Here is a 14981-nt window from a genome sequence, read left to right as displayed (position 1 = left end):
AGCCTGGGTATAAATTCTAAACTACAGCATTTTAAATCACACACTGAGTTGATTCCGACATTATCCTCACATTGAGGATACATTAAGATCCTTGTTGCCCCATCTCACATGGCTTCCACTGCAAAGCAAACAATGTTCAAAATCAAAGGCGGGGCAACAAGGTTTTTGCACCTCTTACAGCAATCGTGACAGCGGGGGTAGCCAATGTAGCGTTAGGATATAGTTCCATTCCACCTTAAAAGGGTCAGGCATGACAGTTGTGTATCACATGCCTGTTTACTCCCAGCACTGTCTGCTGGGAACTTCCGTTGTCTGTAGCTTTTGTGTTACTGCTGTTTTGCAGGACACGAAGGGATGCAGACATGTTTTTTCCTTTGTTCCTGAACTATGCTCAATAAATGCTGTAGATATGCTTGCACATCTGCCTCTGTCCGCCTCTTTTGCAGAGAGGTGATTTACACACTCTGCTAACAGAGCGTGCAAAGGTCTCTAAATGTATCTGAGACTCGTGTTGCCGTTTGATGCTGTTCCAAGGAAGACTGGCCGCCGGTGATCGTCCGGAGCCAGCTGGGCGTCTGCCTGACGCCCCGGTCTTCCCAGCAGTATTCCAACACGTAGTGCCTCCACAGATGTTATAGAATCATAGAATCATAGAAGAGTTGGAAGAGACCACAAGGGCCATCGAGTCCAACCCCTTGCCAAGCAGGAAACACCATCAGAGCACTCCTGACATATGGTTGTCAAGCCTCTGCTTAAAGACCTCCAAAGAAGGAGACTCCACCACACTCCTGGGCAGCAAATTCCACTGTCAAACAGCTCTTACTGTCAGGAAGTTCTTCCTAATGTTTAGGTGGAATCTTCTTTCTTGTAGTTTGGATCCGTTGCTCCGTGTCCGCTTCTCTGGAGCAGCAGAAAACAACCTTTCTCCCTCCTCTATGTGACATCCTTTTATATATTTGAACATGGCTATCATATCACCCCTTAACCTCCTCTTCTCCAGGCTAAACATGCCCAGCTCCCTTAGCCGTTCCTCATAAGGCATCGTTTCCAGGCCTTTGACCATTTGGGTTGCCCTCCTCTGGACACGTTCCAGTTTGTCAGTGTCCTTCTTGAACTGTGGTGCCCAGAACTGGACACAGTACTCCAGGTGAGGTCTGACCAGAGCAGAATACAGTGGCACTATTACTTCCCTTGATCTAGATGCAATACTTCTATTGATGCAGCCCAGAATTGCATTGGCTTTTTTAGCTGCCGCGTCACACTGTTGGCTCATGTCAAGTTTGTGGTCAACCAAGACTCCTAGATCCTTTTCACATGTACTGCTCTCAAGCCAGGTGTCACCCATCTTGTATTTGTTGCTGCATACAACTCCCATCAGTCCCAGACAGCAGAGTCCAAGGGACAAGGGTGATAGGAACTGTAGTCCAACAACATCTGGAGGGTACCACGTTGCCCAACCTTGAGTTGGTGCCTCTTTTGAAATGGTCACTTAACGCTTCGAAAAGCCATGGCTTCAGGGGCGAAAGCAGATGAGGAGAAAGGCTACGGTTTTGCATCCATTGTAGACAAAGGACATTCAGCATATGCACACTTTGGCAGAGCTGCACGGGGCTTGCCACAAATAATAATAAAAAATAGCAGATACTAAACCAGAGCAGTAAGGGAAACAACAGCATTCAGAATAATATCAGGGGTCATATGTGCACACAAAATAACCCTAAAGAATATAAGGGGCTTTTAATTTCACATAAATGAAAATCGGACATTTAGCAAAAAGAAAAAGAAAAAATAGAGGGTGGGGAGAATATTGCTTTTTTTTTGTTTTAACAGCAACCTTTAATTGTCTCTCTATCACTGCTCTCCGATGGCCCCAGTGGCCACTGCTCCCATGTATGTTTACTTGTTGGCTATTGTCCAACAACATTGGCACTTCCCTGCTAAAATAAATTTGGAGACCCACAGAAAGAGACCAGAGAAGGGGAGGCAGGGCAAGGCTGCTCTGAAACCAAGTGGGTTAAAAGGCTACGTTTGAGAAGAGTGGACATTCTGTGAAAGCAATTTAAGCAACAAAGAATATTGTCCATAAGTAATGTTTTAAAAGCGCTGTACAGCATGACCTTCTCTTGATTAGGCAAATCGTTTCTTGCCGCATATAGCGATTAGTGTCTCTCTCCCTAATAGATCACGTTTTGGAGGAGCCCTTCTTGGTTTGATGTGTGGGAGTTAGAGAGACCTCCTGCTACAAAGGTCACGTGACATTTCCTCCCTTTCCTAAGCCTGGATTCGGAGGACCCCAGAATCAAAGTCTCTGACTAGGAACCTGATATAAAAAGGGAAACAGAACTTCTCCAGAGCAGTTGTAAATGAGCAAGTGAACTGATTGCATCATTTCCTCCTTTGTGAGCCAGGCTTCAGGGTCAATCCCCACATTCTATGGCAACTCGATGCTCTATTCTATACAACTCGATGCTCTTTCCGTCGTTCCATCTGTGCAAGCAATGCAGTTTGGCAGATGGAGCCTGGGCTGTTCTTGGGGTTATTCTGACCGCCCCAGAGTCAATTTTGGGGGAGGAAGAAGGGGGGAAGCCCCATTGTGAAGGGCATCTGCTGATGAGACTGGTTAGGTGAATCCTGCCCAATATCTAAAAGACTGCCACAAAGTGTTCTTCCCTATATTTTTCCTCCTGGTCTCCTCATAGCAGGCTTGGGGAAAAACCTGACATGTTAAAATCAATCACTTGGAACGTATGGAAACAATCCAAAGATGGTGCTTCATGTCCACGGATCAAAACCACGCCAGAGATCATAGAATTGTAGAGCTGAAAGGGACCCTGAAGATCCTCTAGTCCAACCCCCTGCAATACAGGAATACGCAGCTGTCCCATACGGGGATCAAACCTGCAAGCTTGGTGTTATCAGCACCACGCTGATAACCAGCGGAGCTATCCAGGCTGTGCATGCTACTGTCTTGGTCATTTTTGCTACTGTAGTTCTGGCAGCAGAAGAGTTGATTGGCTTGTAAAACCAAAAAGATGGTAGCCTCTTCGGCCCTGGGAGGAAACTTCCAAGAGAAAGCTATGCCTGCGTGCAGTTCTCACCTTCGGATTGTAGCCTAAACACCATAATTTCCAGTCAATTGTTAGGAATGTAATGGTTGGTTCCTCACCCATCCTTTGTCTGATCTGCCACTCCTGCTAACAGCTGCACCGTTTGAGGATTGAAATGGGGGTCTGTATACAGTCCCAGGTATCTCTGCACGAAGTCGCCTGGCGTCATGTAATGCTCTCCATCTTGTTCGACAGTGGCATACTACAGCAAAGACAAAAAAGGACATAGCAATTGTCTAAATTGTTAGTATTTGTTTCAGAGTAGGCAATAGCCCAATACATCTCCCGGTATGTTTCCGAGCACAATTCAAAGTGTTGGTGCTGACCTTTAAAAGCCCTAAACGGCCTGAGCCCTGTATACCTGAAGGAGTGTCTCCACCCCCATCGTTCAGCCCGGACACTGAGGTCCAGCTCCGAGGGCCTTCTGGCGGTTTCCTCTCTGCGAGAAGTGAGGTTGCAGGGAACCAGGCAGAGGGCCTTCTCGGTAGTGGCGCCCACCCTGTGGAACGCCCTCCCATCAGATGTCAAGGAAATAAACAACTACCTGACTTTCAGAAGACATCTGAAGGCAGCCCTGTTTAGGGAGGTTTTTAATGTTTGATGTTTTATTGTGTTTTTAATATTTGTTGGGAGCCATCCAGAGTGGCTGGGGAAACCCAACCAGATGGGCGAGGTATGTAAGAAAGCATGTATGTATGTATAAATTATTATTATTACTACTACAGACTACAGTGGTACCTTGGGTTAAGTACTTAATTCATTCTGGGTGACCATTCTTAACCTGAAACTGTTCTTAACCTGAAGCACCATTTTAGCTAATGGGGCCTCCTGCTGCCGCTGTGCCGCCGGAGCCCGGTTTCTGTTCTCATCCTGAAGCACTATTTCTGGGTTAGCGGAGTGTGTAACCTGAAGCGGATGTAACCTGAAGCAGATGTAACCCGAGGTACCACTGTACAATAACTAATAAAAAATTATGGCATCTAAAGAAGCTTTTGTGCATGTGCAAAGTACAGTGGTACCTCTGGATGCGAACGGCATCCATTCTGGAGCCCCGTTCGCATCCTGAAGCGAACGCAACCCACGTATGCAGGTCGCAATTCACCGCTTCCACGCATGCGCGTGACATCATTTTGAGCGTCTGCGCATGCGCGAGCGGCGAAACCCAGAAGTATCACGTTCCGTTACTTCCTGGTCGCTGCAGAGCATAACCTGAAAATGCTCCACCTGAAGCATATTTAACCCGAGGTATGACTGTACTTCCACTCACAAGCTGAGTTTCACGGAAGTTCCCTTTCAGTAGCAGTGGTGTTAAACTTTAAAGTCCTTAACAGCTTGAAACCTGGGAACCTTCTTCCATACATTCCTCCCTGCATGCTCCAACCATCATCCAAGGCCCTGCTCCAGGTCAGACTTTGTTAGGAGAGGCTGGTGTCAACTAGGATTAGGGCTATTCTCTGCTGTGGAGTCCACTCTGTGGAATTGCTTTGCCAAACAAGTGCATTAGACCTCAGCAGTGTACTATGGGCAACTGGTCAAGACATGGCTCTGTACTAGGTAAAGGTAAAGGGACCCCTGACCATTAGGTCCAGTCATGGCCGACTCTGGAGCTGCGGCGCTCATCTCGCTTTATTGGCTGAGGGAGCCGGCGTACAACTTCCAGGTCATGTGGCCAGCAATACTAAGCCACTTCTGGCAAACCAGAGCAGCACACAGAAACGCCGTTTGCCTTCCCGCTGGAGCAGTACCTATTTATCTACTTGCACTTTGACGTGCTTTCGAACTGCTAGGTTGGCAGGAGCAGGGACCGAGCAACGGGAGCTCACCCCATCGTGGGGATTTGAACTGCCGACCTTCTGATCGGCAAGTCCTAGGCTCTGTGGTTTAACCCACAGCGCCACCCGTGTCCCTGACTCTGTACTAGTTGCTGGTAATTACAAGTGGCAAGTGTGCTGTTGCATTTAAGCTCTGTTTGAGACATTGGGTTGGCCATTCCGAGAACAGAAGCCTTGGGCCCTTGGTCTGATCCAGGAGGGCTCTCTTTGCGTTCTTAAAAAAAGGATTTCAGCTGACTAATTTGTTTATTTGTGCCAGGGCTTTTCAGTAACACTTTCCTGGTGGACATAAGCTGAACTATCTCCCACCAAAGAGGGACAGACTACTCTAGCCACTGGTAAGACGTGAAATAAGTGTTGTTGTATTCAAGTGTCATTGAGTTCTAGCTGGAAATTGAGCTGAAAAGTAAAACAATTCTCTATTTTCCACAGGTAAAATTCTGCACTGCTAACTAATGAAAACACTCTGAGAAAAGGTCATAAGATTTAGAATGGTGTTGGAAACCATACAAATTGCTGGAGCCTGAGAAAATAATTAAGCCATTTGTGTGCAACATATTTGGTACAGATTTGCGTCAGCCAGCTTTTAATCATCTTATTAGCACACTGACTAAAAAATCTATTGTTTTATAAGGTAATAATTGTTTATTTGGTGCTTTTTTATATACTCGTTTGTATTCTGCTTTCAAAATTAATTTGTGTGCATAATTGCTCCAAAGCAGCTCACAAGTCAAAAAACAAGACAAATATAGCAAACAAAAAAAATTAAATCTCCATAAAACTGTAGAAATATAAGTTAGTGAAATTGATCATAACAATCCTTCTGAATAGATGTTTTCAGAGCGCAATCACAAAGAGGAAAGAGGAGGCCTTGTAAATCTTCCTAAGAAATAAGATTCACAGTGTAAGATTCATAGTAGAAAATTATTTATCTAATGAAGGCTTACAGCCTGAAATATAGTTGTCATATATGAAATATGTTTTATTATACAATCTGACAATTAAATAGCATTTTATATCTTATCTTAGGTTGTCCAACATCACAACAACAAAAATAAGAAAATTCTTATGTGAACGAGACTCAAATTGGTTTCTGAAATTTCCTTTAATGCAATAGGACTGACTTCTAACTAAAAGGGTTTGGGGGCCAAATCAAAACAAGAAAATTAACCATAAAAAAACCAACAATAACTCTGCAACTATTTAAAATGTTAAAAATCAGCTTCCAGAAATCCTACCAAAAAAAAAAAATCAGGGAGGGGGAGTTTACATTTTTAACATTCGATTCCTCTCCTCTTTCTTTCCCTGAAACTATTTAGGATTTTAGGACTTTTACAGTCACCAAACCAGGGTAGTCTCCGAAGTAACAACCTCCCCTGTTGTGCAGCTTCTACTGAAGTGAATTGCAAGTTGTACTTCTTTAGCAACGCATTGTGGGCATTTATTCATCTACTTATTTATAGATGTAACCGAAGTCAGGGTTCCCATGCAGATGAAATATTAAGACACTTAACAGCACAAATGGTTGAGGCGCCAAGAAAAGCATGGCTTATCGGGGGGGGGGGGAGTTCTATCATGTTCTTATTATTTATTGTTTGTGAGCCGCTTTGGGATTCATTCGAATGAAAAACGAAATAGAAATAAAAGTAAAATTTTTAAAATGGCAGACTTGAGGGGAGGAAAAGATTCAGCAATGTGTGTATGTTGGATACAGAGGTACACAGGCAAATCTCACAGGCAGCAACAGACTGGCAAGCCTGACTCTTTAGGGCATAGGGCAGGCATAGGCAAACTCAGCCCTCCAGATGTTTTGGGACTACAGTTCCCATCATCCCTGACCACTGGTCCCGTTAGCTAGGGATCATGAGAGTTGTAATCCCAAAACATATGGAGGGCCGAGTTTGCCTATGCCTGGCATAGGGTAACCATAGGTTTCAGACACTTGCCACAGCCCCAAGAAGGGAGAGGACACCCAGAGTCAACAGTCTAAAGAGGAGGCAGTTTTGATATCGCTTTAAAGCAGCCTTCCCAAAACTGGTGCTCTCCAGATGTTTTGGAATACAATTCCCATCAGCCCCAGTCAACATGCATGCTGAGGCTGATGGGAAGGCACCAGCTTGGGAAAGGTTGCTTTGAATTGTTATGGTGCGAGGGAAGCCTGAACTTTCTAAACGGACTGCTTAAGAAAGCTCTCAAGTGTGTATTATTAGACTAAAGGATCTAGATGTTGCCTTTGTCACAAGAAGGAGACAGCTATAAATCACAGAGCAATAGGTGTGTGTGTGTGTGTGTGTGTGTGTGTGTGTGTGTGTGTAAGAGAGAGAGAGAGAGAGAGAGAGTGTACAGAAAGGGTTTGTTTGTTTGTTTGTTTGTTTGTTTAAAAAATGATATTTTCCATTTATTTTATCCTTATTCAGATCAGCTCTGTATTGTGCCTATATGCAGCTTTTCATAACAATTCCTCAATCCTGCCATTTACTTTAACACACAAATTCCAAAGGCTGGACAAAACATAATATTTAATCATCACATGAAAAGTACCGATTTCCTTTCAAATGTTTCTGACCTCACTTCAGGAATCCCAATCACCAAGGCATGCATCCCACTTCACTTCAACTTTTGATCCAACTCGACAGGTATTAGGCATAATAAATTGCACTTCATAAGACACATCACGGATATACAGAGAAATTGACATAAATATTACATTCGGGGCAAAAAAAGTGAGCACATGAGCTCTTGTTTGATTTGATTTGATATTTGTATTCTGCTTTTCCAGCAACAAATGTTGAGCTCAAAGCGACTCATAATACGGTAATCACAATAGCATTAAAAAAACACTGCCATCACTTTAATATCAAACACAATAGCATATAAAGCAAACAGCAGCAACAAGTTCATCAAAGTTTGCTCCTGACTGCTTTAAACTCCCTCCCCCCCGTTTCAGGTGTATATATATTTGCATCTGAGCATTATACTTGGACTGTTTCTCCCCTAATGAAACTTGTTACCCTTTAATGGGCCACAAAGTTCTTTGCTGTGGCAGACCAAGACGGCTGGCTACCCCTCTGGAAATGGTCATATGAACTGGGTTTCACTTAATGATCTTCACCTTCACTTGCCTCCATTTCCAAGGGTAGCCAAATTTAGGCAGGAATGCACACCCTTTAGGGATCACAGCATTGCATAATCAAAAGAGCAAGAGAGAACTGACCCGTGAAACCTGCTGTGGTTTCAGCACAAGGCGCTTTGTATTTTGACGCAATGGATCGAGTTGCAAGGAATTACAAACAAGGTCGCTCCCAGCTGCGATACTGAGAAATTCAAACCTGCACATCACACCGAGTCATGAATAAGTCGATAAACACATAGGCACAATTAAAAGCACGGCCCAGCCAAAATGAAAAAAACAAATCCGAACTCCCCTTGATTTCAACGGAAGAGGTAAGCATGTGCACACTGCAATAAATCGGTTTAGAAGTGCATAACTTTAGCTGTATTAAAACACATTGCTAATGTTCTGATCTTTCAGAAATAAGGAACTAAATTAGTATCATTTGAAACTTTGGCAATGCATTGTCATACATTTAAAGCACATGACTTCTCACAAAAAAGTCCCATGAATTGGTGTTTACTCCTCTAAGAGCTACAATTCCCAGCACCCTTAGCAAACTACAGTTCCCATGATTCTTTAAATGCACTGAATTTATGGTGCATACACAGCCTTATATTCTTGTTTTGACACCTACTGCCTCAAATGCAGATTTGCTTATCTGCAAATGGAAGTAGAAGAGTTTTCACTTCAGCAGACAGAAGGAGGGGAGGCAATTTTGGCTGGTCGTCCTTCCCACCGCAGCCCACCACTACTGTCTACCACCTTCTGGACCCCACCAAACACACTCTGGAGCAGATTTTGGAGGAGTACAGGGGGCTCAACGAGAAAAATCATCAAAAGGTGCCTCCATTTCTTCCCTGCACCCCAGTTCTGAAAGCAGGAGCAACCTGAGTTCCAGAAGACATCTCTCCATTTAAGTCACTACATGTTATTTACTTTACACCAATACAGAAGAGCGATGAAATACATATCTACATATTAGGCAGTACCATTAAGAATATGCTATGGGGTGCAGACATAAAATGGGAAATACTGCATGTAAAAGGACATGCTATCTTAAAAATGCTTTCCTATGCAGCTGTGCAACCCTCCGGAGTTAATAAAAATATAGACCCCAGAGCAATTTAAGCTGTGCAAATCTCAGGTAGGGAGAATACCTATCTTTCTCTGAAGCCTCTTAGATCTGAGGGTGGAGGAGTGTTGCTTTTTTTCTGTTCAAGGCCGCATTCCCTCTGTGGGGTAATCTCTGTGGGCTGGTGCTGGGCAGGGCCAGAGCCAAAAGTGTGTGTGTGGGGGTCCCCATTCTTTCTCCCTTCCCCTCTCCTAAACAGGCTGCTGGGGGAGACAGAACACTTTTCCCAGAGGACTGAACTGATCACCTGAGGAGGGTTTCTGAAATTTGGCCAAGAAATTAAGCTGAGGACCACTGATTCCCCTCCCACACCAGATCTACAGAAACACCCTGTGGTCACTCCATCTGCCTAGCGTGTGAAGAGGAAAGTCAGGCTGGTGGCCTCATTGGGTCCTAATCCCAATGCCACTGACGTGTCACTTCCAGGATCACGCTGAGCATAGCAAAGAATGAGAGAGCCCTTTGCAGAAATGCATGCCCCATTTTCCAGCATACCAAGAAAGCATGGGAAATGACTAAAGCTAAAAATATAGAACTCTGACAACATCAAAAAACAGTCGCTTACCTTCAAAAATATGTTGCGAAGCTCATTAGGATCTGCTCTCCGGGTTGTTTGAACCTACAAAACCAAGAAGGAAGGGGGAAGGTTAATGCTCCGCTTGTCGGGTTACTCATCTACCAAAGAGGGAAACCTGAACTGCAATCTATGCAGATAAAGAGTAATAAATATCAAGTCTCTTATCTAAATGATAGAGCGAGTGCCAGACATTCAGACACATGTTTATGTTGCTGAACAGTAAAACAATTGCAAGCCTCATGACAGCTGTCAAACTCGGGAGGAACTGCCAGGGAAAGAGAAACAGAGCCTACTAACTCAAGAAGAAAACTAAAACAACAGATAATGAAGCTAAGAAGATAAAACAGAAGTGTTCCCATCAGAAAAGAGTTTTGCTCTCCTACAAAGAAGTCACAACAAGAGTGAAGGCATATTGTGCATGCCAGAAAGCGCAAGTAGCCCTCTGCAAATAAACTAACCTCCCCCACCCCCGGAACAAGATCCGGTAGCCATTGCAATTTAGCATGTGCAATAGAATATCATGTATTACTTTGCATGTGGTGTGTTCTTGGAGATGAATTACAACACTCTTAAAACCTACATAGGACCTCTGATCCCCAGACTGACCTCTAGCAAACCTTGGGTGGAGCAGGCACACCTATGACCTTATCTAGCCCAATTAACAGTCCCTTTCCTCATGTCACTCTCCTCCTTTTAACACTGCTTAACTGCTGTATGGCTATACCTCAAAAAGACAGGCCTTTCTAAGAAACTGCATAAGTGCTAGACAAGGAGAGAGCTCCACCTTACCTCCCACACCTACAGAAAGATGGAATGCAAAGCATTTACTTGCCCATGCAGCCTCCTGTCCCAGGAAGTGTGACATAACAAGCTCTATTTTACATCGGTAGAGGGAAAAGGCTTCCTTCCTTCCCTGTCTTCAAGGATATCACAGGCCTTACAAGGCCTCCGCTATCCTCAGGCCTAAGTCGCTTAGCGAGGGCAAAGCCTTGTTTTTATTTTTTAACACATACCTCAGAGTTCATCGGCACACTCTGCAGTTAATCATTCCAAAATAAGCACAACCCAAACACTGCATGGATGATTGAAGGCCTCCTTTATCCATGCACTAATAGCCCACGGCTGTGTACATATTCCCAGCTTAAAATGCAGCCTGGTTATTCTTTTTCTCAATTCAGAGCAAAACTGGTTTGGCAGCCGGGGTGGGGAGAGAATGCATCAAAATGCAGTATTTCATAAGAAACAACTGGACAGATATGGATTGCGGCTACCGTTGTGTGTACATTACTTCCCAAACCAGTGCTGGGGGGAGTGCCCTGGATGCAGACCAGATAGAAGTGTATACACAGATCGCTGAAGAATATTATGGGAACAGCATAGGCTGCAATCCTAACCCCACTTACTTGGAGGTAAGGCCCATTGAAGCCTTAGGCCCGATTTGGATTACAGCCTAATTTAGCACTCCCTGGTGTGAACTCCATGCTGAGCTCCCAAAGAGAGAAAACAAGCCCAGATTCATTCGAACTGAGTGAGTGAATTTAGGGTGCAAATCATTGGGGGGATTTAAAGGGATGGGGGCACAAAAGCATCCCTAACTTGCCCTGCTTTGATCAGCTGCACCAATGGGCTTGACCACAGAGTCACAGAACTGCAGAGTTGGAAAAGGGGGACCCTGAGGATCCTCTAGTCCTACCCCTTACAATGCAGGGATCTCGCCTAAAATCCTACATAGCTTAGTTGAGATAGGGAAAACAGGGCTTTTGCTGGGAGAGATGCTTCGCAGGACTGTGGACCAGGCAAACAAGAGGGACTATGACCCCCCACATCTTTCCCCTCATGGCTACCTACCCTGCCAAGCACCTCACCCCACCCACTTTTTGACCAGTCTGAGGTAACAAACATCCCACTGCTCCCAGTTACTCAGAAGCCCATTTCACACATGCGAACTGAGGGGGAAAGATGAATCCACCAGTGGCAAGATTGAGCCCAGATAGGGCAATGGGAAACCGGCTGTTAATAGGGATTTTTGAGACACCCTTGGCAATTAGATAGATGGAAAGATATGGATAGATAGATAGATAGATAGATCCATGATCTATCTATCTATTCTATGCCCTCCTGGGGCTCCTTCCCTTGTCGCTAGGGGCGCCTTTCAGCCGCCCTCACGCCGCCCTTGCCAACATTTGGGGGGGAACCCCCTTCCCCGCCCTTGCCGCCACTGTGGCCTCGAGGCGGAAGGGGGCCCGGCCCCCCACATCCACCCACCCGCGCGCGCGCCGCGACCCCACTTCCCCGCGCAGCCGCCCACGCAAACCGGCTGCTGCTGTTGCTGCCGCCGCCGCGCTTATTTGCAGGAAGCCGAGAGGAGGAGAGTCACCTTGACCGCCATGCTGAGCTCGGGGAAGTGGATGGTGGTGGAAAAGGAGGAGGGCAGGAGGAGGAGTCTCCGGGAGAGACACCCCGCCCGGCGCACGGCGGCCTCAGCCGGGGCCTATGTTAATCAGGATCCACGGCCGAGCTTCGGAGCTTGTCCCGCCGTGACCCCGTTGCCAGGGCCGCCGCCGCCGCCGCGGCCTGCGCCGTTCTAGAAGGCACGCCGGCGCGGCAGGCTAAGCGCCGCATTCTGACGAGCGCAGCCGCGCCATAGAAGAGCAAAGGCGGAGGGAGCTGGGCGGCGGCGGGGTGGGAGAGAGAGAGAGAGAGAGAGAGAGACCGACCAGCCCCGAAATTGTTATTTTTTCCCTTTGCTTTTCTGTCTCTTCCCCACCGGCTTGCCAAGGGAAGCCTTAGCAGTAGTGGCTGCCGTGGGGAGGAATCTCCGCGCTGCCGGTCCTCCCTCTTGGAGGCAGGAGACTGGGAATAGCAAGCGGGGCGAGAGATCGTTGTCCTTCTCTCGGGACTTCCCATCCATAGGAGCCCATTCCTAGGGGCCGAGGAGTCTTCTGCCACCCCACCCCCCAAAATGATAGATAGATAGATAGATAGATAGATAGATAGATAGATAGATAGATAGAGGATGGTGGATTTATATCATATCAATCATATCATATCATATCATATTGGACCAGGCCCCCCTAAGTTGATGGGCATTGCCATTCAATAGTGCGCAGTGCAACGCTTCAGATGATTGATTATGCGGGACGGGGCTTATACCTGGGCTGCCCCCCCCCAAAAAAACACAAATACTCCTCCCAAAATATTCCCTGTTCCCATCCTGTTTTTAATATTTGTATTTTATTAAGGTGGTTTCAGTTAAAAAGAAATAAAGTGATGGGGAGGAGAAGGAAAAGTGACAGAGAAGCAACAAAATCCTATATACCCTTTTAAAATGTGGCTCTTTTCAGGGTGGGGTGTTATTGGGTTGTTGTTCTTATTCTGATTATATATGTTGTGATCTTTCCGCCCTGAGACCTCAGGGTATAGCGTGGTATATAAACTCAATAAATAAACAACAACAAAGATAACATATGAAAATGAAAACATACCCCCCAAAAGCAATATACAATATTTCCATATGTTCCTGTATAAATTGGTATAGTGTTATTGTCCTAGTGCTTATGTAAATGCTAATAGCGTACTACGTTTTGTATAAACTCATTCCAAATGTTATCATGTTTATCCTCCCAAATGTTATCGTATCATGTTCCCATCCTAGGGTGGCTGCTGGGAGACCAGGGTGAGGGGCTGGATAAAGACTTGGGACTTCTCCTGTGTATGTGTGTTTAACTCTCAATAATGCCAACAAGCACAAGTCCAAAAGCCCAGGGAGGAGCCAGGGACAAACATGTGCAGGCTGTGCCATCAGTTGGCTACAGGTGTGGCTGGATGTTTTTAGTTTGGACCAAAATCGGGGTGGCTGGTGGTGTCTCCACACGCCCCTCCCCAAGAAAAGTGGAGTGGTGCATTTTTGCTCACCCTTCCAAGCTGCCACTACATTTTCCCTTGGAAAACAAGTCCCACCTCTTGAAATCTCTTTATAATAGAACTGTAGAGTTGAAATGAATCCCAAGTGTCATCTAGTCCAATTCCCTGCAATGCAAAATTCTCAGCTAAAGCATCCATGACATGAAAAAAATGTTGAGATATACATTTATTAAGAAACCAGAGACCTTTCTTCTTGGAATAACAGGTTTGGAATTGCCCAAGAAAGATGTTAGACTGTTTTTGTATGCCACAACTGCAGCAAGAATTTTGTTAGCTAAGAACTGGAAAACACAAGAAGTCCCAACAGTGGAGGAATGGCAGCTGAAGATGATGGACTTTTTGGAGCTAGCCGACCTGACTGGAAGAGTCCGCGACCAGAAGGAGGAGGAATACCAAGAGGAATAGATATAATTTAAAGACTATTTAGTTAAATATGTTAAGATAATTTAATTGGAAAAACTTTCAAATACCAGATAGGCTTAGGATTTAAATATGTAATGTTAGAGATTAATATGTTTAATGTTAAAATAGAAAGAAAGAAAGAAAGATGTTAAGTGATTAAGTTAATTTTATGAGAAAATTGGTTTTGGATAATGATATACACTGAAATTCAGCCAGGGGGATTCGAGGAAGTCACTTAACATGTTACTAATTTTGGATTAAGTACATTTAAGATTTATGTTTGTTTGTCTGTTTAATTTTTTTTGGAAAATCAAAAAGAAAAATATGGAAAAAAAATAAAGCATCCATGACAGATGGCCATCCAACGTCCAAGGAAGGAGGAAGGGAGGATTTATTATTTATTTGTACTTATATCTTCCCCTTTGTCAAATGAGCCCAAAGCTGGATACATATGCATATATACACACACAAACATGGCCTTTGAGCCAATGGGCTATTGCTTGTTCATTGAGACCTCCGGGTATAGGGTGGTATATAAATTCAACAAATAATAATAATAATTTAACTCAGAAATAAGTAATAATTCCCCATTCTCCAACCAAGTATGAACACAGGATATAGCTGAAACACATGGAGAAATGTGTCTGTTGTGCAGCTATCATCCCTTGTTCCTGTTTGTTTTTGCAGCTGTTATTGATCCTAGCTATTCATGTACATATAAATACGGATGACCCAGATCTGGAACATTGGTCAAAAAATTGTATCAGGCAAAGGACATGTCCTCTTTTAATCCTCTGTCCCTTTGGCTTTTCTTGACTATGAAATGGTCTGAGGATTGCAATTCTGGGACAGTGAAGCAAAAGCCCCAAAAGTGAAATTGGGATGGGAATTA

The 14981-nt window shown here is 44.7% G+C and overlaps 1 protein-coding gene across 3 annotated transcripts in view; it reads right to left on the bottom strand.

The window, feature by feature from the left end:
- Window positions 1-12334, bottom strand: part of SLC25A12 (solute carrier family 25 member 12) — a 59689-nt gene extending 47355 nt beyond the window's left edge. Inside the window, exons 1-3 of one of the 3 annotated variants that reach the window (XM_081921090.1) lie at window positions 12141-12334; window positions 9752-9805; window positions 3167-3309 (exon numbers count right to left, since the gene is read on the bottom strand). In XM_081921090.1, coding sequence (XP_081777216.1) covers window positions 3167-3309; window positions 9752-9805; window positions 12141-12152 — 209 coding nt within the window. In that variant the 5' untranslated portion in view covers window positions 12153-12334. Of the gene's footprint in view, window positions 1-3166; window positions 3310-9751; window positions 9806-10056; window positions 10154-12140 lie in introns of those variants that run through there. The other 2 variants (XM_081921091.1, XM_081921089.1) reach the window with 2 other exon arrangements.
- Window positions 12335-14981: the final 2647 nt, after the last annotated feature.

This window comes from Podarcis melisellensis, assembly GCF_964234715.1.
Source record: "Podarcis melisellensis genome assembly, chromosome: 1".
NCBI classification, from domain to species: Eukaryota; Metazoa; Chordata; class Lepidosauria; order Squamata; family Lacertidae; genus Podarcis; species Podarcis melisellensis.
Note: the sequence above shows the minus strand (reverse complement) of the source record. Positions and strands in the feature narration are given on the sequence as shown.